The following is a 24,720-nucleotide window of genomic DNA, read 5'->3' on the forward strand; positions in this document are numbered from 1 at the left end:
ATCAACACAGTTTTCAGGAAAAATGAATCCTGTCCATCGCGGTTATGGGATCTGTGCCAACACCTTTGCTAACAACAACAAAACAAATATGCTTTGAGAGACAGCTGCAGCTATTTTCAGCTCTGTTTTCAGTGAAGTTATTAGTTATTAGTGAGGCCTTGTGTGCTCTTTATAGCTTTGTGGGCCACTTTTACTTGAACATCTGTTAAATAACCCACAAAGTAATAGTCTGGTTTATCTTTATGTAGCAATTATCAAACCAAGCCCTGGTCATTGCCCATCGCTCAACTCCCCGTCACATTTGTAGTTTTTCATTATACGTGTACAGTGCCTGCCCCTGAATGTTACCCACGCAAATTCAACCTGGGATCTGAGCCTAAACACATATTTCTGTCCTGTGTACTGCTGCCCAATCTCTGGGACGCACAACGATTCCTTTCTGTAACAGAAAAGTAATTAGTTCAGTGGAATTTGTTCAGGTTGTGGCTCAAAATAGTACTGTAAAGCAAATATTTGTTACACAATTATAAAATCCTGCAATTTGAAGCTTAGCTAACAATTAAGAGGTTTTAATTAATTGGTTAAATCAGAGCAGAATCCAGAACAGAGGATGACTCGACCTGCACAGCTCTCTAGGGCTCAGAGAGCAAGGATTGTTGGTCTCATGTTTGTCCATTTTGGGAAGGGGAGGTCTCCACGTAGACATCGCTCTAAAGATAGAAAAGGTCATGACTTTCCAAACTCAGCAGCTGAACTGTTCAGGGTCCTAAATCACTGTTTGGATAGCTTAAAGAGTAGGTTGATTTTTCAGAAACTGCTGAGCCAACACAATAACGCATGTTTCCTCAGTAAAGCTGCTGGAGTTCAGCACTGTCTGAAAATAAAGGCTTTTATTTAGCCGCTCCAGGATGCACCAAGGATTCAACTTCAGGTACCGCAAGGAAAATTCCTTGTCAGATGATGCAGGTCTGGTGAACAAGAAAACTATATAGACAGGCATGTTCCAAATCACACTCTTATTTTTTCTGAACAGCAAAAAAAAAGCCATCTTCCTTAAAGTTATGATTTAGCCCTTTGCATCCAATGATCATTACACTCATGCACAGCTACACACCCTGGTCTGTCTTCCCATCAGAAACACTGCTCTCCCACTGCTGTACGAACTTGAGTTTGAACTTGTTCTTGTAGGCAGCTATCAATAGAAACAAACTGTACAGGTTTGGATTTTCAAAGTACATAGTGGCAATCAGTGAAACATTGCTTATTACTTACAGAGCACTTTTTTGCAGGAGATCTCACAGCATTTTATAAATGTGGTCAGTGACAGCATCCCCATTTCACCACTGAAAAAGTGAAAAAGTGTATAACCCAGACAAGGCAGGGAACTAGCACTCAGGATTTTCTGCACTCTACATCCCATTTTAATACTTCCTTTAAAGACAAAGCTTATTTGGACAGCACAGCAGTATTGTGCTGCTTTTGAAAAATGTTAACGCGCTGTATGGATTGCATGAAACAATGCTCTTTACAAAAGCTGTGTTTTCTGTAAGGGAATTCTCACCTTCAAAGTCACCGTGTATTGTGCAGTAAACAAAGCACTGAAAAAAAGACTATAAAGACTCAGAAGAATGTGCTGCTTCTTCAGTTGCAAAGGAACAGCAGATAACTTGTGTAATTTCTTTTTACGTTAGAACTGTAGCAGGCTTTGGTTTAAAAACTTTAAAAATAAATTATCTAGAGCTGGAAAAGCTTCCAAATGGCAACTCGCTACCCTCCATTTTGGAAAACTCTTAAACTCTTACTTTAGCAAATGCTACTTGGGCCTTCATCAAAGTTATTTCCCTTGATGGTGGCTATTTATGTATTTGTACAACAGTTCTGTCTCCCAAAATAATGAACATTTAGACAGCTCTTAACAATTGTTTCAGGGGTTCTAAACTATGCATATTGTAATATATACACATCCTACTCTGATATCAGTGTATATATTCTAGTATAGATATGCGCACGCACACACATACTAAGCCCTGCTTGCAAAAATACTTTTAAAATATCATCCCTCAGTGATTTCTAATGGGGCTATTTTCAGGACTGCTTGTCAGTCATCAAAGTTTGATGGTGATGCGCTAACAACTGCAGAAAGTCTACCTCACTCCCTGAGCTGAGTGACAGGAACATTGGACAATACATGCTACACTTCTCAAAAGTGAGTTCAAAACAGGAATAAATGCTGCTTTGACAGCCCTAAAACTGAATCCTTTTATCCACAGCACTGGTCTTAGCCTGAAGAATATGTCTGCAAGCATCGTTCCTATGCAAGCTGCTAGGTAGGGCACCTTTTTTATTCATCCCTTAGGGACAAAAGTCTAAATCCTCAACAGTCTGAACTCTGCTACTGGCTATTGCTACAAGATCTGGGCACTAAACTATCCTTAGGAAACCAGGCTTGCAGATTTCCACCAAAAAGCCACAACTCCTGTCTCCACAGTCAACTGGGATTGAGATACTACAAGAAACTTAAACTCTTCCTGGAAACCCATGGGCTCTGACTACAATCAGATGCTGAAAGCACTGCATCCCTATAAATTTTTCCCTTTTCTGCCTTTCAGCCTACGCTGCTTTGATTCACCAGTCCATTTGGATGATGCTTTTTGTATAACAGCTGACTGATGGCATTTCCATATTTTTTGAAAAGCAAAAAAATAACAGTGACCTGAGTAAACTCCACACTAAAGCACTTTAAATGTTTCCAGCAGTCCAGTCATTGTAGCTTTGATTTGTTCCTTGGCTAAACTGACCACCGCTTACTGACTTCTGTTTATCTGCAGTTCAGTGATAAAGTTCTCTTAATTCCCCACTGAATTGAAATATTTAGGGCAATGCCACAGCTGTGTTTATTCTCACACTCCACCACAGTTATGTAAATACCGCATATGGAGCTGTTTCTGATAAAGCCCATACCAACCCCAAGGAATTATATGTTAGCTCTAGATGGCTGCCAAGATGTGCGGCATCTCTCCAGCTTGGCAATGCATATGAATGATATCACATTTTCTCAGAGATCATTTGGCAAACCTTATAATAAAAGAGTAATTTTCTCTCTCCTTCTCAGAGTCCCACTGAGCTGAAGAGTGTTTCTAGCATCCCCTTCTCCACCCCCAGAACACAGGGGTGACACAAAACCCGGCGCCTCCAAATGCTGTAACTTTGCCTGTACGAGGCCAAAACTTCCTCCCTCACTTCATCATCAGTTTTTACTTTGCAGAGGATCAGAAGAACTTGAAAGCAAATGTTTGATAGGCCATACTCATTCCACATTTGATAAGGCCTTTTTCTGTAGGAGTGATCATTATCTCAGAAATACCTTCTATCAAATCTCTTGAAAGCACTTCTCCCACCAGCATTGGCTCAGGACCAAATCAGGCACTGATTTACACTTCATGCCTCTTCCCGGGTCAGATTATGCATTCAGTGACCGATTAAAGCGTGGAGAAAATCCCTTGAAGTTAATGATAAACTGGAGCCTGAGTTATTTGTGTCCAGCACGCTATTTTGATTTTGCATTGGCATAGCAAGGAACAAAACACTCTGACACTGACTCTGCAAACTTAGAAAGGGATCGAGGGCCAAATGCTCACTTCATCTTCTCCATCACTCTCTGCACATGAAAACATGGCAAGTAATTTTGTTGATTTCTGAGAGTACAAACACAGGAGCCTTTCCAGCATAAGGGGGGGATTTAGAGGAACACAGTCAGAGGTTATATTTACATAGTTGTAGGTTTTGTTGTAAAGAACCCTGTTGGGGCTCTTTTTCAATTCTACAAGCAGCATCAGGAGATGAACCAGGAATAAAATACATTGAAATTAAGCAACAGAAACTTTGGGTTTAGTCCTCAAGGAAAATATTGCATAGAGAGATTTTTAGTCTTGCAACAAATTCCCCAGCATACACTGAAGAAGCATCTTGATCTGATGCACCTAAATGGAGGTGAAAGCAATTTTACCAAGCAGGTGCTCTTTGGCAATTAAGTGGGATTTTTCTATGCCAAAGTCTGTCGGTCCCCTCACCATCACAAGTGTTCAGGCTGTATTAACAGTTACTTGCTGACTTTCAACTTAGAGCAATAAATACAACATAGATACTTGTATCTCATTGTAAATACAACATCCATGCTTGGGAGCTAGACTAGACTAATGTCCGAACAGAGGGTGTATAAATCATTAATAAGCTGTCACAGCTGATTTCATTTTTATTTACCAACAGCTGGGCTTTAATAAAAGGGGTATCAGCAGAGTTGTGTTGCATGCAAGTAAGGAAGGGGTTTGGCTCTGTAACAGACTTGGTCACACCACCATGTACTCATTCCAACTGATCTGCAGAGCACAGCACACACTGCATTATATACCCAGAACAACAGAACAACTACAAAAATAATGTAATAGTTTTTTAAGTGTCTACGGATATTAAGGAGCAGAACTCTTTCCCACATTGCACCTCTTATCTTTTTCTTTCTTGAATTTTTCTCTTATAGTCTGGTTGTAATAGTGCTGAATACTGGTAACGGAGGAATACACAGTCCGGCCGTCTTCACAGTGGATTCAGTACCAAACAATGGCAAAAGTGCTGTTTCAAGGAACACTGAGTTCAGTTACTGGGGGGGGGCGGGTTGCAGGAAATTACTTCAGAAACATGGTGGGAATTTGATTTAACCTTTAAAAGATGCTGCCTGAAACTTTAAGACCAGAAGATGTTGTGATTGGTGCGGTCATTACATTGATCACAGCTCCCTGAAGTTACTCAGCCACAGCAAGAGGGAAAGTATATTAATGCTAGGGGGAAAAAATTGTTTTGGCCACAAAAGCAATCTGCACCTCTAGCAAAGCTACAGCCAACCTCAAAGAACCTTCTACAGCAAAGCAAACCTTCTGCAGCTGGACCTGCAAGAGCTAAGCAAAAAGCAACTTACTGTAGCTGGTAATACTGGTAAATGACCCCTTCAGATTGAGAAGACAGTGGAGAGTCTCATGCTTCTGCATAAATAAGAGATCATGGACTTGGAGGAGGATTAGATGTCTTCCAAGAAGGAACACCACTGGTGCTGTTGCTGGTAGGCAGTGTTGTAGTAGAACCCAGGAGAAAGAAGTGGACATGATTCACAAGCATGGATGAACACTAATAGGGAAATGGGACAAATGAGTAGGGCTGCTGACAGATAAGCTTTGTCTTTCAGACAAATTGTCATGGGTGAAAGTGTCACCGGAAGAGACAAACAGCAGGTCCACCTCATCTAGCAGAATGTGTCTCAATGTCTCATTACTTTATAACACCTCATTTTTGGCTACCGTAACCAAGAAATCCCAGGGATCAGTGCTTAGTGGTGGAGTGAAGCAAAACAGAAACTAGACTGTTCAACAACCACAACAACAAAACCAAAAATTCCTTCTGGATCAATTGTTGGCCTTTGAATGCTGAGGAGAGAGCACAACCTGGAAGCCAGTCTCCTGGAGATACTGCCAGCCCCTTCAGGGACAGTGGGCATAGGTCACCTCCCGGCACTTTCACTACCGGCAGTAAACGCATCTTCCCATTGAATAGACTCAGAAATTGATGGAAAAGTCATGAGAACAAGTATTAACTTCAGCTAACTCTCCCTGATTCCTATTACAGAAAAACGGAATTTCCATCAGTAGAAATGCATGAGAAAGCTAGAAGCAAGCCCAAGGTATTAAAACGGCAATGACTGCATGTACAACTTAAGCACTAAAGCCCAGCCTCAGCACCTACCAACACTGAGCTGGAGCACCTATGATGGCAGCCCACTACCCAAGGCTCATGCTGTGGCTGTAATTTGCAATTTGCTGCCATACAAGTAACTACGCAAGCTGCAGGAGGGAGCAGCTTTGAATACATCTGCTGAAAATCTAGCTCGTTGATTAACAGCAGGTCAGGCCAGATCAGAGCTGTAAGACTGAAATCCAATTTGCACACCTGCTGATAAGCAAGGGAAAGCACAGCGCTGAGCACAGAACAACAGCCAGGCAGGAAAAAAGGTCTCGAGTTTGTCACTAACTCCAAGCCATAACGCGAGGACTGTGGGAATGAGGAGCATGGCAGGAAATGAAACCTTTGCATATCAACTTTCTTTGTTTGGCAGATCTCAGGGGTGTTAAAATTGCTCTCCAGTATTGTTTAGCAGCAGCTTGGATGTTAGCACTTCACATACCTTTACATACAGACACACATAAAACATGATTAACTGTTTTCCTCCTGTGTCCTGCCCTGCAGCACTCACTCTGCTCTTCCTTTCCCTTTAATGTGTGACACATTTCTTGGAGCATTTCTCTTTCTCCACCTCTTCAGTGCTTTGATTTTTCTCTCTCTTTTTTGAAAAAAAAAAAAAAAAAAAATGTTCACCAAGTAATGCCTGCTGCAGTTCTTACTCTCATGGTCCATCATTTGGCTTCTTTCTCTATCACCTTTTCTTAATTTGTTCCCCTCCCTTCCATCCAAAATTCATTAACTTTTTCAAAACTCCCCTAACTCAAGCAGTGGCTGAAAAAAAACCCCAAAATACGACAAAAAGCCACCAGCGTATCTTCTTTTTCTCCATTAACTCATTATTCAAGTATTTTCACAGAAAAGAAAGACTTTGGTTAGAAGTTTCTTAATCAAAAATCCAGCTGAAAGTGTTTTGCCAGCCTTAGTTACTGCCACCTCCACACCACGCACATCCTTCCTTGCCACCCACTCACCCACATGACACATTTTACTCCTGTCAGGTCACATTTGGTCCTGTTCATACACAGACACACACATATGCAAAGTTTTATTTACACTCACATGTCTGCATGCATGCACAGACACCATTTTTGAGTAACACATGCAGGAGGTTTGCCCATTCTTATTTGATTTGAGGGGGAGATGTGAAGGACACCAGGAACTCACCCGCCTGGGCCCAGAAGAATGGGGAGGGAAGAAAGCACCATGTCATCATATCAGGGGAAAATATGCAACTTGTTTTTCAAGAAAATGAGACATGACTAATCCCAGACTCACCAAGACCTGTACAGATTGAAGGTCAATCACAACATGCCATAACTAACCAGTTCTATACTGGTGCCTCAAACACCCTGAAGGAAAACTCAGGGGTTTCCACTGTGTCCCCAGATCCTGGCACATTTCCCCAGCGATTTGCTTCTCAAACTGCTGCCCAGAGACTACAGCAGGTCCTTAGGGCATTAGAAAGACACTTTAACAAGATTTAACAAAAAAAAATAAATTAAACCTGAAGTAAATAAAAGTAAATTAACATTTGAAGTTCAACCTAGTTTGCCAATGCGTTTGAGTAAATGAATACCCTTGAAGTTGCTCTGCAGAAAATGGCCTTTGGGTTGTTTGGTGGGTTGTTTTTTTCTTTCAAAAAGCTTAGCTGGTGATTTGACTCAAGAGACCAAAATTCTCTTCTCTACAGAAGGCACAGTCCTACAGAGGTGTCTGATCTCAGTGGCCTTCCAAGACGGTTGAGAAGAAACTGAGGTTAAGACATAAATTCATATGACTCAGAGAAAAACTGATGACCTGTTTGGCTGGTGGAAAGTTTCACAAATGATGGAAAATAACTATTCCTAATAATGAAAAAAACAAAATACAAAATTCACCCTTTCTGCCTAGAGGCTTCAGAGCTCCAGCTCCTACAAGGTTGGAAAACTGCCCCTTATCAAGACAGATGACTGCTTCCAAAATGCACCAGCAATTCCAGAGCTACCCAAAAAGCAGATGATGTAGATGATAGAGGACTGTCAGACAGCCAAGCCCACTAATTATTAATTCTAGCAGTTAATTATTTGCCCCAATATTCTGTTATAAGAAATACAGCCTTACAGGTCTCTAATCTGACAACCCTAGCTCTGAATGCATTGACCCTGGCTACCAAGGAGGGTCCCACAGCCATGCAATATTTAGAGAGGACATGTTAATGTATCAAGGAGGAGGAGGAGGCCTTCCCATCTCCCAGCCATTTATCCATCCCACCACTCCACTCCTCTCCCCTACACCCCAACCTCTTCCCTCTCTTACCCTCAGCATACTGAAGGGGATGCTGCAAACGCCTTTTTATCTATATCACCTAACTTCTCTCAGCTTGAAAAGAGAGAACGCTAGATAAATTTGAAGTGCCACCTACTTACTCATCCCTTCCAGTAAAGAGCAGATTTTGGGGGCAGATTAGCAATTACAGTACTATAAACAAGAACATTACAAGAAACATCCAACTTTACACAAAAGGGGGATTTAGATCCATAACAGTAAAATAGTTGGGAGTTAAGGTTGAAAATGCACATTCACCTTGATCTTAAATTCACAGCCCTTTGTGGACAAGGAGGTAAAGGGCTTTACAGTAGTAAATCACCCTTCTATAACAGACCAGGCACACTGCGATAGCACAGCACAACAGGGTGGTTTAAGGATGACAGGAGAGTCAACCAGGGTTTCACCCTAATTATCATCATTTTTGTTCTTTTCTGGATTTGAATCCCATCCTTTCAAGTTGCTTTACTTTAATGTTGAATTGTTGATTTCTTCCCTAGTTTAACAGTAATCTAAACAGATAATAAACACAGCCCACTAGAAAAAAAAAAACAACAACAAAAAAACAATAACAAAAATTCTTGATATAAATCAGGACTTTGACTCCAGCAGGCTCAATGACTTCTTCAAAGAACTTATTCATATTCAAATAGTAAAACATGTCTGTACCAATAATGATAATGAAGTGCTATATGCCCTTCATCCAAGGATCTCAAGCTGTAGCTCACAACAACACTGCGAATTAAGTACAGTCTCCCCATTTCACAGAGCTTTTTGTCTACAGCCAGAGAGCAGCCCAATAACAGCACAAGGAGCAAGGCACAAATTCCTTAGGAAGGTGTGAAGGAGAGGGTTTTTTTATACTGGTAATGCACCCGTTATAGTATCATTACCTTTGCTCTATCCCCCACGCATGCGTAAGTCCTTTTTCTTTTGCCCACCTACTCATGGTAACAGCAAAACCACCCAAGCTTCCTAAACCAGAGGCCAGTCCTGCTAAATCTGTACTATCCATTAGGAAGGGAAGATTTCCACCTCCCCAGGATGCCCCATAGAACCGCTGGTGTCCAACCCAGGGCTGACACAGCTCCAGCATGCTGCAACAGTGCCAGTGCAATGGTGGAAACAGTTCATCACCTCCTTAGTCCCACGGCCAGGGCTCAGCCTTTGCTCAGCACCTCACTCGATCTGTGCTTCTACCAGTAGCAAGTGCCACTGGCTGAGCCCAGTGTTATCAAACTACCTTTTAAGAGGACAAAGGCAAACCTCAAGATAAACGGGACCTATGCTCTCGAAGAGCAGCTGTAACTCATCGTTGGTACGATGGGCATTCTCTGTGGCAGTGCCCTGTCCTCTGCATGCCCCACACCAGGTATGTGACTTGGGGGATCCACTCCATCAGTAGGGAAAAAAAAACCAGTCTGCAAAACAGCACACCCAAACCACGTTGTTCTTCAAGGAGAATCCAGCCTTTGCTTTGTATACCAGTGGTTGCTCGTGCCTGGCAACATCAAAATATAGACCTGTTTACCAAGTAGGGAACAGGCAGGATGGAGGCATGAGCCAGCCCATGCTCTCATCAACAAGATGTCCAGACTCTTCTCCACTGACTAACACTTGCCTCCCCTCCACCTCTGTCACCTTTAAATTATACCAGCATGAGCCTGAAGAGGTGCAGGAACTAAATGGTTTTCATTCCTTCAGGAGAGACCGGAGAGAAGGGACCTGTTTCAGTTGAAAGGGACCTATAACAATCATCTAGTCCAACTGCCTGACCACTTCAGGCCTGACCAAAAGTGAAAGCATTATTAAGGGCATTATCCAAATGCCTCTTAAACACTGATAGGCTTGGGGGATTGACCACTTGTCTAAGAAGCGTGTTCCAGTGTTTGACCACCTTCTCAGTATAAAAATGCTTCCTAATGTCCAGTCTGAACATGTCAAGTCTTGTAGATCTTACAAAGAAAAATAGTTGTGCGGTGGATCAGTAGTGAAACTAGGAGTACTGGCAGGTCCCAAACTCATGTGGACGTCTTTTATAGAGTTCTACTGAAAAGGCATGGAGTTTCTACTTGTACTACAGATGCTGCCTATAGAAATCTGCCTCACAGCTGCAAATGCATCAGAAAAACATTCAGCAAGCCAATTTTCAGATGGTATTCTCCTATACCAGTGTCATAGATCCCTGACTTCTACTTAAAGAAGTTTGTCTTTTTATTTCATCTTCACACCCTTCTTCTAACTTCTTACATTTGTCATCAGTATTCATGGCTCAAGTTTTTTGGCACAAGGACTAGTTTTTACTATGTCATATTAAATGTAGTTGAAACTCAGTTTTTAAAGAAGCTTCTACTTTTGTTTTCATGCCTTATTATAACAAAAGTAAATACATCCAAAATCATCAGAATTTCTTTTATATTTAATGTCATTTCAAAATCACACAGGGCTATTTCATGCTTGCATCAATTACATGCTTATACACCAATTACAATTCAAAATGTTAAACCTCACTGACCATGTTTCTGGGCACTACTGACATTACAGTACATTAAATAATGTAATAATCTTTTTTTAAAAAGAATATATGCAAAAGGAACCAGTTTGGGGAGCAATTGCAGTAAATCTTGCAAATACTTCTTTCAGTTAATCAGTACTTCCCAATGCAAAAAAACCCCCCAAAAACCAAAAACCAATTAATCAACATAATGAAGCAGCTTAAGTCTATAGTTCTCTTTGGAGTAAACGGATCTCAGTGTCTTGCACTGCCCTGTCATCCTGGGAAGCTCAGGAAATTCCCAGATGCAGCTCAGTGTGCAGAGCCCAGAATGCATGGATACCCACCAGTTCCTCTGCCATCTTTAAAACATACCTGCTCAATTCTACCTGCTGATAGTAATTCTCAGTCCAACCCTGAAGTGGACAAGAGAAAAGGAAAGTTCCTTATCTGTTTCTCCGTGCGTCCTCAGTGTGAAGTCTATGAACTGCACCCATGCTTGCCGCGGTGCTACCACTCATTGCAGCTGGCAGCCAGCACCACGCTGCTGGGAATCTGTCTTGGCTCATTTTTCCTAGCTTCAAAACCAAAGGAAACCTTTCCCAACAGAAGGCCAAATTCTGCCAATGAGTAACTTGATCCTTAAGACTGGTTCCCAGCTGCAGTTCACTGTAAGGATCACGCTGCTCTGGACTTCTGCCATTGGAAAAATGTGATTGGTGCATACCAAGTGCCGGCAGGATCAGGCCCAAATCTCCTGGGTTTAGCTGAATGAAGCATAAGCAGGATTTTAGGGGGATTTCAAAAGCAGATGAGAAAACCTTTTCTGTCCACACAGCATGGCCTCATTCCTTCAGGGAATACTGTCTCCTGTGCTGTGTACAGAAGTACCTTTTTATTATGTCCCAAGACTTTAAAAGCATCAACAAATTCCACCTCAGAAACTAATTCCCCTTTTTTTTTTTCCCCTCCTATTCCTTGATATCATTACTACAAATTGATGAAAAGGTTTTTATACTGCAGCAAGTTTTACTGCTTATTGGTATTATTAGTCCCGTATATCCCTTCACTGGGATGGGATGCTCCTCTGTGAGGTCTGACATTAACCTTTAATGCTGCCACTGAGAAGGACACTTATCAGTAAAAATGCAGGCAAACAACAGATTTAAGTAGTAATTATTTTAACCTGGTTTCTTTCAGTCTAAAATATAACAATGGCCTCTGCATCCAGAGGAGAATGACACAGATGTCACTAAGATGCTCTGCATCTTTTCTCCAGTTGCCATGTTTTTACTATTAAAATAATTTCCCTACACACTAAGTTTGGCTTGTATTGAGAATCTTCTTCTTGGTATCTTACAGCTTTTTTAATCAGGCAACAAAGAAGACAATTCCCTACCTCCTTCAGAGTGAACCTACAGGCAGGTTAGGTGAAAGAGACAGCTGTTAGCCACTGGCTCCAAAAGCACCAAACTTCACTCCTGCTCTGAAATATCAGCCTTACCAAACCATCTGAGAGTAGATACAGACTTATGAATTTCTTAAGAAGGGCCAGTCTTCAAGGACAAGCAGAAATCCTATGCAAGGCTACTAACTATAGTGGGAAAACCATATGGGTAACCCCCTCCGTGCCTGTGAAACTCACCTTTCATCCCAGCTTTCTAAGAACTGGAGATGATTCGGTGCCAACAAGCAGGTATTTCCTTCTGGGTCCCTTAACATAAGTATCTGCTCATGCTGAACATCAAACCAGTTCAGCCTTGTCCCACAGTCCTGCCATGACATGATCTCCAGCCTGCACTGCAGAAATATCTGCGGTGTAAAACTCATGCTTTCTATGTCCACACTTGATCTTAGATGAAAATTAGCTCAGCTATAGCCCAAAGCAGCCCTTTTATGGCCAGCATATGCTTTGGCAGCCTGTCAGCAGTGCTCTTCTAAAGCCATCCAACAAAGTGACACCATCAGTTATAAGATCTATGTGTGTCAGGTCACTGGGTTATGAAACAGAAGTGTCATAAGCATGTAAGGACATGATTTGGGCTCTGCTGTGAAAGAAGATCAAATTATTTTTGCAGAATCAGATTACTGTCTTGGGATACATTCCAGTGGGAAAAAGGTTGCTGCACTGTAACAGCATTTCTACTGGGAAATATCACTTCCAGTATTCAGAATTGATAAACCCCCTTGAATTAGGTAAAGATGCGAATCAATAGGATTCTACTATTACACTGCAGCTAGCATGATGGTGAGGTACCGTGTGCTTGGATGGAAAAATACAGCTTCGGCTGTACACTGCACTGTGCTGGACTACAGTAAAAATCAGAAGTCACTCTTTCCACAGGACATGACAGCAACAAAAATATGAAAACCATGATAATAAGCAATACGACCCTCCCACACATTACTTCCTGGTAACAACTAAGAACACACGCATTCGTAGCATGCTTCAAAAGTCAGCTCCATCGCAGAACTATCAGGAGCAATGTGTGTGTGTCCCTCTGAATCAGTTCTCCGGGCCTTCAGACAGAACTGAGGACCAGGAGAGTGACAGAAGCTGAGAACTACAATATGATAAAAAAAAAAAAAAAAGGTGGGGTGGGGAGGAAATGCTGAAAGAGTTAAGCCAACAGGTGTAAAGCATCATTACACTGAGCTGATTCAAACAATGTGACCTGCACAGGTATTTTTAAAATGCACTCCGTGGCAGAAAGAACAGCAAACTCTCAGGCTAGTGATAAAGCTGTCAAACCTCAACATCTTAAACTATACAGATATAAATGGAAAAAAAGTGGCTGATAGCAATAACCATCTTGACTTAAAGTTGAGAAAGACTGCTAAGGTAATTGCTGTTTTACAGTTGCACTTCTGTAGTAGTCAGTTATCACTGACCATGGTGGTAACTAGTTGGCGAGATGAAGAGCAGAAGTAAAGCAATGCTAAACAATAAAGCAGGGAGAGGAACCTTAAAAGAAGGTCAGACAAATATAAAAAAAAGAAAGAAGGAAAACTACAGAGATACTAATAAAGTTTCTGAATTACAGTGCAAGAGATTACAGGGGAGTCCATTCTCCCCAAACCCCCTTCTGCTCTCCCCTTTTTCTTATCCTTCTCTTCAAATGAAAATGTTAACTTTTATGTATGCCTATATGTAAGTGCCAAGAATCAAAGGCATTACACCCAGCTTCTGGGCAAGCCAGCACATTACAGAAAAACAAAAAGGCCATTATTTGGATGGAAGAATCAGTCTGTATTACTGACTTGACCGGTCCCTTTTTTATTAGCAGCTGTTTGAGCAGGGATCAGAGAGTGTGCTGGTGTGGTGCAGCTGTTCCACATATGTTATAAATAAGGACTGGTAAAAGCTCATCCTATTTTTAACATTATGAAAAAGAAACGATAAGAAGTCACAGAAATTCCCCATTAATGCCTTGCAAGTGGAACTTTTCTCGACTTTATTGCCCAGAACTGAATGGACAAAACAGCCCATTCTTAAAATAATATTCATTAAGTAAGAAAAAAAATGCAATTTAGTGGAATTTGATTAAGCCAGCCTGGAATATGTAACGAATTAGTGTGTACGGTGTCTTTTCCTTCAAAAGCAGACACTTAATCATGATGAAAAGAAAACCCTAAGATTCTATTTCTTAATAAAAATGCTGAATTACTGCACTGAAGAGTTTCTCTACCACAACCCAAAAGCTGAACCCAGCACCACCGTGACTCAGGCACCAGCACCCATGCTTCCCAAACCTGTGCCTGCTTGCCCCTCACTGGGTTGATGTGTTGGCCAGAGCACCATCACCAGCTCCTGCTCACCAACCCCAGTGCTGAAAAGGTCAACAAGAATTCAATGCGAAGGCGAAATCCCAGCCCCAGGCAATACCCCTGCTTACCTGTTTTCGGGGTCTGACACTGCCATGTTGCGTGTCACGTAGCACATCTTGAGTGGTATTGTCTTTTTGTCTCGGTGGATGGAGAGTGAAAGCTGTGACAGTGGGTCAGTGGAGGCGCAACCCAAGCGGGGAGATTCGGGGGGAGGTGTCTCCCACCCAATTTCTGAAACAGGGGAGCCTTTCTTCACATAGGGGGTTGCTTCTCTCATGTATTTCACTATGGAAAGGAGGGGAAAAGAAAAAAAAAATGGAAACAATAAATTAATGGATATTCAGTAGTTGCATCCCACATGAGTTCTTTGAACTGCTACCAATCCTCAGGGCTGTTTATTATTTATATTCATCCAGCATCGCGACACTGAAGCAAATACAGAAGACTGAGATCTAACTGCTGCCAATCACAGTATGGTGCAATGAGTAAAATAAGTAAAACAAACACAACAGGCGAAATAAGAACTTATAGCTAGCGTAAGGCCAGAGCCATCCAACCTCTACAAGACAAACCTCACACAGGTATTCCTGTGTATGGAAGCCATGAGCTGGCTCAGGTATAGGGAAGCTTTTAAGAAAGACATTCAACCAAGTGACAGTGACTTTATTATTTCCCTAACTAAAATGTTCCAGTGATATTCCCAGTGCTGCAAACTCACATCTCACTTCTGGTTCACGCTTGTCAGTGTCCCGCCACTGATCTTGACAGCTATTTCTGCTAGCTGGGAAGCAGTTTAAGCTGATCTACTTGTGTGTGTATAGATATATATATATGGATTAAATAGAAACCAATTCACCTCTTAGCCTTCTCTTGAGAAAATAAAATTGAACTTGAGCCTTTTGTGAGAGTGGAGGTATCAGATTAGATCTCTTCTCAGACTCTTCCAATGCTTTTTTCCAATATGAATAAGGAAGAGTGAATGTAGGATTCCCAAATGATCTTAATGTATTCAAAAATCAGTATGTCCTTTACACTCATACTTTGTATTCCCCTCTTTATGGAGGCAAATATTGCAACATTTTCCCTGGTTTTGAGTTCTTTTGGCTGTTCAGGATCACTTTTGCTTTTGCTTTTCATGTGCTTAGCAAATCTGTCAGCCACAGTTGTTGTTCTTCACAAACCTGACAGAGCTCAACCAAGAAAAGAGCTCACATTTAAGCACCCTGGTTAAATGTATATGTCCAACATACACAGCTGTGGCTGTCGAACTGGCTATGCCACTTGATTGTACCCATGACTCAAAAGTGACGATATGAACTGAAAGGGTAGGAACACTGTGAAGTTATTTGGGAAGTAATTAAAATCCTGTGAGAGAAGATTTCAAGGAGACTGTGCAGATCATCATGTTTGCTCAACTGAAGAACCTGGGAAGACTGAATAACAGCAAGATGGGTAAGTTACAAAATGGCATTGTGGTGAAGGAGGGTTACATTAGGGAAAGCAGACTGAAGTTTTTAAGTTCAAAGTGAAAGCAAGGGAAATATTCAGAGGAGTGGAGAACAACTATGTTTCTGTCAAAACCGCAGAGAAGGTGAGTAATTTCAGTAGCACTATTTTCAAGGCACTTCATAACAGCTTTACCAAGAGAGATACCTGTGCAAAACTATAGAGTCCAGGCTCTGTGAGCATCTATTGCCATCTTTTCTCTAACACATTGGTATTGCTTGCTCTCTCCTTGTTCAAAAATCTGTTAAATCTAATTTTAAGGACTTCTGTGTTTACATATTTTACAAAATACTCCCCTGTGAGAAAGATTATTTGTGATTTATCAGAAATACTGTCCTACAAAACTGCTGTTTTGATTTCTTTGCCCCATACTATTCTGAGTAATTTTTTAAATTAATTTCTTCTCTGTCAGAAAAGAGCTGGCACGGGATTCTACCAGGCTTCCAGAAACTATTTAAGGCAAAAGGTGTTTAGACTGACTTTTTGATCTTTTAGTAGACACCTACCCAGAGGCCATTATCTAGAAACCTGTGTCACCTAACACTCAAAAACAGTGTTCATCCTTGGGTACTTCATGAATTCCCTGATTTTCAAAGGTACTAAAAATAAGCTGGTTTAGTCAATGTCATCAGATACTGGTTTTAGCAGTTGGCATTTCGGTTTGAATGTATTCATAGCCTTTGGGAAACAGAGAGATTGAACACATACAGATGTGGTGAATCTATTCCTGTATACACTGCACGAGTATAACTGTGCCATTAACTTAAATGGGAGGAACAGCTGAAGCTGTAAAAATCATGTTCAACTGCAAACCAAATTTTGTTACCTTTAAAATTAGAGATTATCAATTAATGTGTTTAAAAAAATAATCCAGTCAGCTTTTGAATTCCGTTATAGAGACATGCTAGCAAATGTGATGCTAAATAAAGGCCCAGGTCTCAATAGTGTAGGTATTTCATCTGTGCTATTTTCATCCTTTTTCAGCTGCAGCTATATGCATTCGACCTGAGCATCTTTTAATTAAGGGGAGAGGGGCAGGAGGAGGAAGGAAGATGAAGTGAGAAACTTGGCTCTAAACCTAAGCAGGAACACAAAATGTGAATTTAATTCCCCAGAGATGGGGACAAAAGAAAAAAGCCCTGCTTTCCGTGTGCCAAGAAGCCAAGTTTCCATGCGACGCACCGGTGAATTTGTGGCAGGCAGCTGCGCTGTTTCAGAAACTCCTGTGAAAGAGGAAGCAGGAGCAGGACAGAGCAGAAACACAACGTTCTTTCCACAAACCGAGTCTCAAACACAGCAAAAGCCAAGAAAACTACCTTGAGGAAAAATGTCTTATGAAAACTCCTGCCAACTTCTAAACTTCCAGACATCTAGTTTCTACTAACTCTCAGTAGGAGATGGTTGCTCAGCCCCAGAGACTTACAGGAATAAAGACCCATTAATATACTGGTAAACTGCTGAACACCATTTTCCTACAAAATTCTACAGGAGACTTACAAAAAAAGTGCATATAATTTTTTCTGACAAAAAAAGTATTTCAATAGTTTTCTACTATTTAATTCCTTCTTCATACTAAATATAAGCACAGCTCTCCGGATTCATAGCTAAATCCTGCTGGTTTTACAATCCAGACTCTATGGCTCTTGTTTATTCAAATATGTTTCATACTTTAAAAGACCCCCAAATGGAGACATATAAATGCACAAATGGAATATGGGAGTGAACAGGTGGCAGAACTTGGTCTGTTTATGTAAATTTTTTTATTTTTTAAATATCAGAGCTACTGTTTTCCATTTGTCCCATCAACATCTATAATTATATGTCCATAACCAAAGTCCACTTTATGAATTTAGCTGAAATAAGGCACACACTGTTCAGATGATTCATGTTTTATCAGCAATTATTTCCTATTTACCTCTAAACTCTGGATGCAAATACTGCACAACACTGTTTTATACCAATGCACAAGTAACCGTACTACACACACAGCAATTTATGGTGACCCCAAACATGTCTACATTTTGCAGTCTGTCCATTAACTGGTTCTTAATCCACATAGTAGAAAACAAGCTGATACCAGTACATACTATAGTCATATTCCTATTCCACACTGCACTGAGAATCTTGGATGTGGCAAAGTTAATGCGTAACTGAAGTTATACAATCCACTTCCATCATCAAGTTTTAAAACCAGAAAAAATATGATACAGATTATTGGACATTAAAGTAATAATGTGGATAATATTCTGTTTTCAGACCATTACACTCAAGAACTAGATTTCCCTTCGGATACAGTAGCACAAATCCAGGTACAGACTGAAAAAGAAAGCAGCTATAGAGAACACTGTTTTTATGTACTGCCAATGAAACTACCTAATGGATTAAAACCCCCAAACATTTAATGAAATTAAATAAGGCACACCATTGTATAACAACTCTGAATTATAACTATCCTATAGGTAAGTGTGTGTAATGTATATATATGCCTTCAGAATAGATAAATATGTCTAATATATATAAATACAAATATTAAATATATATAAATATGCTACATTATTTAAGACCATGAGAATGTACTCTGCAAACACAGAAATCAACATGCAGGGGCTCAGCAAAAACTCTAATGGCTTCACTATTACTACTCAATTTACTTATAGACTGTCATTTCAGCCAAGAGTTGTCTAAACTCATCCATTTGATGCTATAGCTCAACCTCAGAGATCCTTATATTCAGTATTAATTAATGGCCCCTACCTTTTTGGTGCACCACTAATAAGAAACTGAGGTCAAGCAATTAAAATTCCAGTCTCCAGAGTGTCCCTCCCCACAAAGAGGAAGGGAAGTGGCAATCAAATGAATTAATCCACTGCTACACACTGAAATATTTTGTATTTATTTTTTGATCTGCAAGTCAGGCAATGTAGCTTCCAAAAAAGCATTTCATTAATATGCACTTCTGCCAAGTCCCAAGTCTCCACAATTAATCCTTTGTTACCGTTCACAGATGAGTTTTCTGGGGGGAAGAAGCAGGCTTTTAGGAAAAGAAATACTACAGACCAACTTGGTCAGGTTCTTGGCCAGATGCAGTTCTGAGGAACTGGGACTTTTCTGACACATTCAAACTGTTTCCCAGGAGGGAAGACAAAGACCACTGAAGAGAAGCCAGCACTCCCGAGCAAGGCTCTTTCATTACTATAGGAATGAGGACAGGATGTGTAGGTTTACAATATGAAATCAAAAGGAACCTGCCCAAAACTGCTCAAAGAAAGATGAACAAGGAATTCCCCTTTGCAGTGGAAAAGTACATGATCTTCTCTTTATGCATTCTTGCTCTCCTAAGTACTTGGAGACAACTACCAAAGTAGAAAACACCACCCCAAAACCTCAAGGCTACTTTCAAAGTGTGCACTAATGTTACTAATACCTATATCCCCAAAAAAGACAGGTTTTCTGAAGTTCCCATAAACCAATCTTTATCTGGACTAGTTTCTGCCAGGGTGAAAGATGGCCCAGGAAGAGAAACTAGACAAGTCCTCCATCATATTTAAGATGTTTTAAGACTGCATGTAGGGATCAACCTTTGGAGCCACTGAAGCCCACAAACTGAACATGATGAGATCAACTGCTTTTATCAGCTTATTCAGTATGAAGGGACTGTTTGACTTGTTTGTGGTGAAGTGAGTACACCAGACCATGTGCAAGAGTATTGCAGGCAGCATGGCATACAAAAACTTTTCTTGCAAAAGTGATTCTTGGTTAGTTTGAGAAGATCTGCTAATGTAGAACTAGAGGAGGCCCAAACTGCAGGTATGCAGTTCCCATCTGGAAAGGAAGAAACAGATGAAGACAAACATTTCTGAGGTTGTAGGCAACACCACCACAAGTCTAAGTTAACAACTCAGAGAAATGTAACAGCTGCTGAAGTGATAACGTCCCAAGAAAAAAAAAGAAAGGTGGACACTAGCAAAACCTAGAAGTAACCACTGTAGGTATGTGGTCTTCAGAAAGGCAGATCAGCCAAGTCAGTCAATCACTCTGCACAGTTGTGTTGTTTCATTTCATGAAACATCAAAACACAAAATTTGCAGCCTAACGGTTTTAGTAAGGCACAAACAAAAATGCTCCCAATGGTTTCAAAGCTGGTTGTAACTGAAAGAAATCTTGACATAAAATTTATAAACTGTGCACAAGCAATGCCAACATAAATGCAGTGTATTTTACACTACTGTCAATGGAACAGAGATTAACAGAGCTGGAGAATGGTCTACTGTATTAAAATTAATTCAGTATCATGATAATAGAATTTGCCTCCTAGGTTTTATGTTAGAGATCAAATATCTACTAAACTCAAGCAAACTGCACACCCTACAGTGAAGACATGTATAGAAATGAGATGAGAATCTGCACAGCTGCTGGTGCCATCATCAAAACTAAGACCCAAATACTTGATGAAAAGAGTTTATGAATCAGATCATCTACAAAGATGTCACATGACCCTTTCAACAGCTTTAATATGGGCATAAACCAAAAACCAGACAACAATCCTTGTGAGTGTTTCCAGTCCGTTTCCTACAGAAACACATTACTACGTTCAGACAAGTAACATCTATTAACATCCATCTCTTTTCCCCTGTGCTGAAAGTGATTTGAAATAGTAAACCTCTTGATCTGCCAAAAGCATCAGATCTCTACCTCTGGGAGATGATACAAATCAGTTAAAATAAACACCTTGTGAGAATACAAACACCCTTTATGCTCTGGCCATTTCTCATACTGTAGAGAGACTACCATGTTCTTCTGTTTTTTAAATTAATTCAGTTGAATTCAGTGTATGTTGCTTCATCCCTTAAAGAGACAGCCTGGGATCTAAACTGTAAGGGGCTATTTAAAAAATAATTTTAAAAATACATTCAATGTATGCACTTATTATATAGAAGACATGAATGAGTGTTTTGAAAGAGTAACTTCAGAAAGATCCAGGAGACAAACATGCTTTTAAGATAAAGTTTAACTGAAGGAACAGCCTTAGCAACCAGTGCCAAAAGGCTGCTGGTAAGCAACCAGGCTTCAAGTTCAAGCTTTCAGTGGACTACAAACAGGCTAGGTGAGAAAGACCAACAAACGCATTTTAAAAATAAAGAATACTTTGCAGTGTTCCTTTAAATTAGCAGCTGCTTTAATAAAAAATATGGAACAATGTTAAGCAGTGCTGTAAGCATCATCACATGCTTACACACAAAAAACGAAGGCAGTTCCTCTTCAAAGCACCATGCAATCAGTAATTCTGCATGGTTAAGAGAATTTCTTTGTCAATGAGGTAAGAAGACTTGCAGCCCAGGCAGCAGACCAAGGAATCAGCACGTCCAGTCCCCCATCAAATGAGATAAAATGGGAGAAAACAGGCTGCTCTCAGGAAGACATGCAAGGGTGCAGTCTGTGAAACCTCATGGCTGTGGTAACCTGAATAGGGCAGTGACCAGCCGCACTATGTTATCTATAGAAGGTCTCAAAAAACATTACTTGCCACCAAAGATGTCTTAGAAATCACGAACACCTGTAGGAGGAGACTCAGTAGCCATTCTCGGCAAGAGCCACAGGCAGCCCCTGTGGATGCCTTCCCCTTCCCACCTGCACCAGGGACCTCCCTTTTCCACTCTGATTTCAGCATCTGTAGAGCTGGAGATTACAGTCCTGGGCCATCTTATGCTTCTGTGTAACACCAAAATTCTTCAGAGAGTTACTTTTCCTCAGTTTCCTTTCCTCAGACTTTGCCTATGATGCAGGCTAATTCAGCCACTGATTCCTTAGGCCTGATGTCCCCCTTTTGTAAACACCTCTTCAACCCTTTCTGAGTTTCCTCAGTGCAAATGCTTCTAGAGCATGAAGGCTTTAAATGTTTTCTTGTCTTATGCAGCATATCAATTTTATCAACTGCATAACCCAGTGAGTATTAATCCATTTTCATTCCTCCACAAAGCCACAGTTTTGTACTCGACATAGAGCATGCATAAGCAAAGCACACAACACACTCCCTCATATTAGCTGAACAGCCTGAAAGCTTCGTGTGCAGTCAGCATGTTCCACCCTCTTCTCCCTGATGTCACTGGGAGGGGGTCACTGCTAACCATCCCCTTTCAGCTCCTCTGTGAGTTATGTTACCAGGTTGTAATAATAAAGTCTGTGTTTGAGGCTGACAGCATGCATTCCCAAAGAAGCGGGACTAGTTCATGCTTCTGTTCAAAATAGATTAATGGAAACACAAAATTGTGTCACATAGAATCACAATAAAAGCTGAGGCTGATCACTGGCCTGGTTCAAAGCTCTAAAGATATGACACTTGCCAGCACTTGAGCTGATGGAGTGATCAAAAGCAGTCACAGGTTGTTGGTAATCTAGTACACAAACATTTCAAACTGCTAAATTAATAATAAAGACAGACTTTACAGTTGACGTTGCTCAATACTTTCCATTACAATTTCCATTACTCATACCTACTGCACTGAATGTGTTACAATTTCCTTCAAGTGATGTAGTTCACTTTAAATTTCAAGGTTTCTGTTTCAATAAATTGGATGCATTCAGTTCTGGGTTTTGATGTCACTAATGATAAATGCATGAATTCTAGTGGCAAGATCCCATAAGTTATTCATCTGTCTTCCGAGAACTTTACACACTTCCCCAAAATAAATGCAGACATCTCTCTCTCTTCATAATCTGAAAAATGAATTGTAGCGTGCAAATATCCTGTAAATCCCAGAAGTACAATGTTTGGTTAAAAAGGAGATGCTTACAGCTTGATTTAGAAGGAGACGCAGATGCTACCTTTAAGAGCTTTTACTGAAAAGAAACACTACTTAGTGGAGAACAGGGAGCTGTTACATTACACAGGTGTCCCCCAGCTAATAAACGAAAAATTGAAAAGGACTACTGTCAAAACCTGCAAGCAGTAGCTATACAACTTACTGCATATTTGTGTAAAATGTGACACAGCTCATTTGCTACATTGTTATGTGACACTATGAACTCTACAATTAGAACTACGCACATCTTTTATAATGGAAGTGGAAAACATCTGAAACAGGCAATTTGGTAGCTGAACATGGAAATTAGCAGTCACATTGTGAGAAAAAGCATTGTGAGACCTGTGAGTCACTCATTGATAATTAAACAGGGCTTCTGCTTGTCTCCATGGCAGAAGGCTTCATAAGTTAAAATATTTCAAAAAAAGTTTTAGTCACATGATATTAGTACCAGGTCGTCATACTCCTTGTAACTCTACTCAAAGTACAAGAGAAAAATGTGGCTTCACATAAGGCAGGGTCATGGAGCAAAATACATTTCTTCAGTGGACTTGCAGTACTCAGACTCCTAAGAACAACCTCCTACCCAGTATTGACACATACTATATTTTGAAATATTTTATCTAAATCTCAGGAGTAAGTTGATTCAGAATTTCTCATCTGCTGCTCACGCTTGTTGTTTCCCCCTCTCTGTTAGTATTTATAGATCCCTCTCCAATCACCACATGCTCAGATGGAATTCAAGGTGTCTGGCATCGCCAGCATGCTATAATTTTTCTATTTACATGAGTAATCTCAAGTGTCAGAACAAATATTTCAACCGCTAGTGATTATGTGAAAAATACATAAGGGCATTACGGTCTTAGAGCATGCTGTTATTTCAGCAGTCACACAAATCATTAAGTAGTACAGGAGAGACTGAAAATGGCACTCACCGAGGGAAATTATTATGCTGTGTATGATTGTACCTGTTTTACGGATGGCTAAACTGACACAGGCAAGTTAAAATTCCTTCCTCAAAGTCAGGCAGGAAGTCAGTGACAGTTCTCAGCACTGAACTTAATTTTCTATCCCTTTATGACTTTTCATTTTTAAACAACCCAAAAAGATTGCAGCGTCAGTGAAAACAGTATTCACAATGCCTACAGTCTTCTTACGGGAAGACCTTGAAGATTTCATGATTTATTTTGAAGAACAGGCCTGTAATCACTCGCAAAATTTCAAAGTGCACTGTTTCCATTCTTCACTGGACAACATCAAGAGCTTTGAAAACGAACAAACTCAGAGCAGTCACTCAGCTAAAAACCTGCCATATCTACTGTGGCTGGGCTATCCATCAAAAGGCATCAGATCACCATACAAGTCCTTACTTTTGCAAATCCTTTAGTTTGCAACCTTATCAACAGGAGAGTCCAATGGCCATATCCCGAACGCCCAAGTGCCAGTGATTATAAATACTTACATCTATATGGATACAGGCAGATAAATACAGACAGACAGATGTAATATGAACACTACTGAAGTTCAGTGACTTGAACTGAAAATTCCTATGAAACCCCATCTGCCTGCGTAACTCTGGAGGTCCCCAGATCAATCACGGGATACTGGGATGAGTCCTCGAATGAAGTGTGGCTCTACACCTACCTCCTTGCTGGTCTACAGGCTGGGAGAAACCCACTTGAAGCAGACAGATTGCTTGCTGAGGCACTGAAAGGGAGACGAGACCTCACATGATACCACCTCTCCTATTTCAAGTAGTGGAGGAAGCAGGACTGTATGTCCAGTAAGTAAGGGCAACTGGCAAATGCCAAAACGAGAAGGACAATGAAACATTAAACTGCATTCTTGTGCCCCTGTGCTTGGGCTTCCATTTGAATGGAGCCATTTTCTCCCAGGGATTAGTTTTCTCAAGGAATAAACTACCAAAACCCTAACAACAAACTACAACAACTGAGGAATAAGCATACCAGTCATTAGCACCAGCTAGAAGGTATTCAGATAGCA

At 40.6% G+C, this 24,720-nt stretch overlaps 1 protein-coding gene across 1 annotated transcript in view; it reads right to left on the bottom strand.

Moving 5' to 3' along the window:
- The window catches only part of SNTB1 (syntrophin beta 1), a 116,023-nt gene that overhangs the window by 43,602 nt on the left and 47,701 nt on the right, over positions 1 to 24,720 (bottom strand). The window contains 1 exon segment of the mRNA XM_040587652.1: positions 14,479 to 14,695. Within this exon segment, the coding sequence (XP_040443586.1) occupies positions 14,479 to 14,695 (217 nt within the window).

Source organism: Falco naumanni, chromosome 3 (assembly GCF_017639655.2).
Source record: "Falco naumanni isolate bFalNau1 chromosome 3, bFalNau1.pat, whole genome shotgun sequence".
Lineage (NCBI taxonomy): Eukaryota > Metazoa > Chordata > Aves > Falconiformes > Falconidae > Falco > Falco naumanni.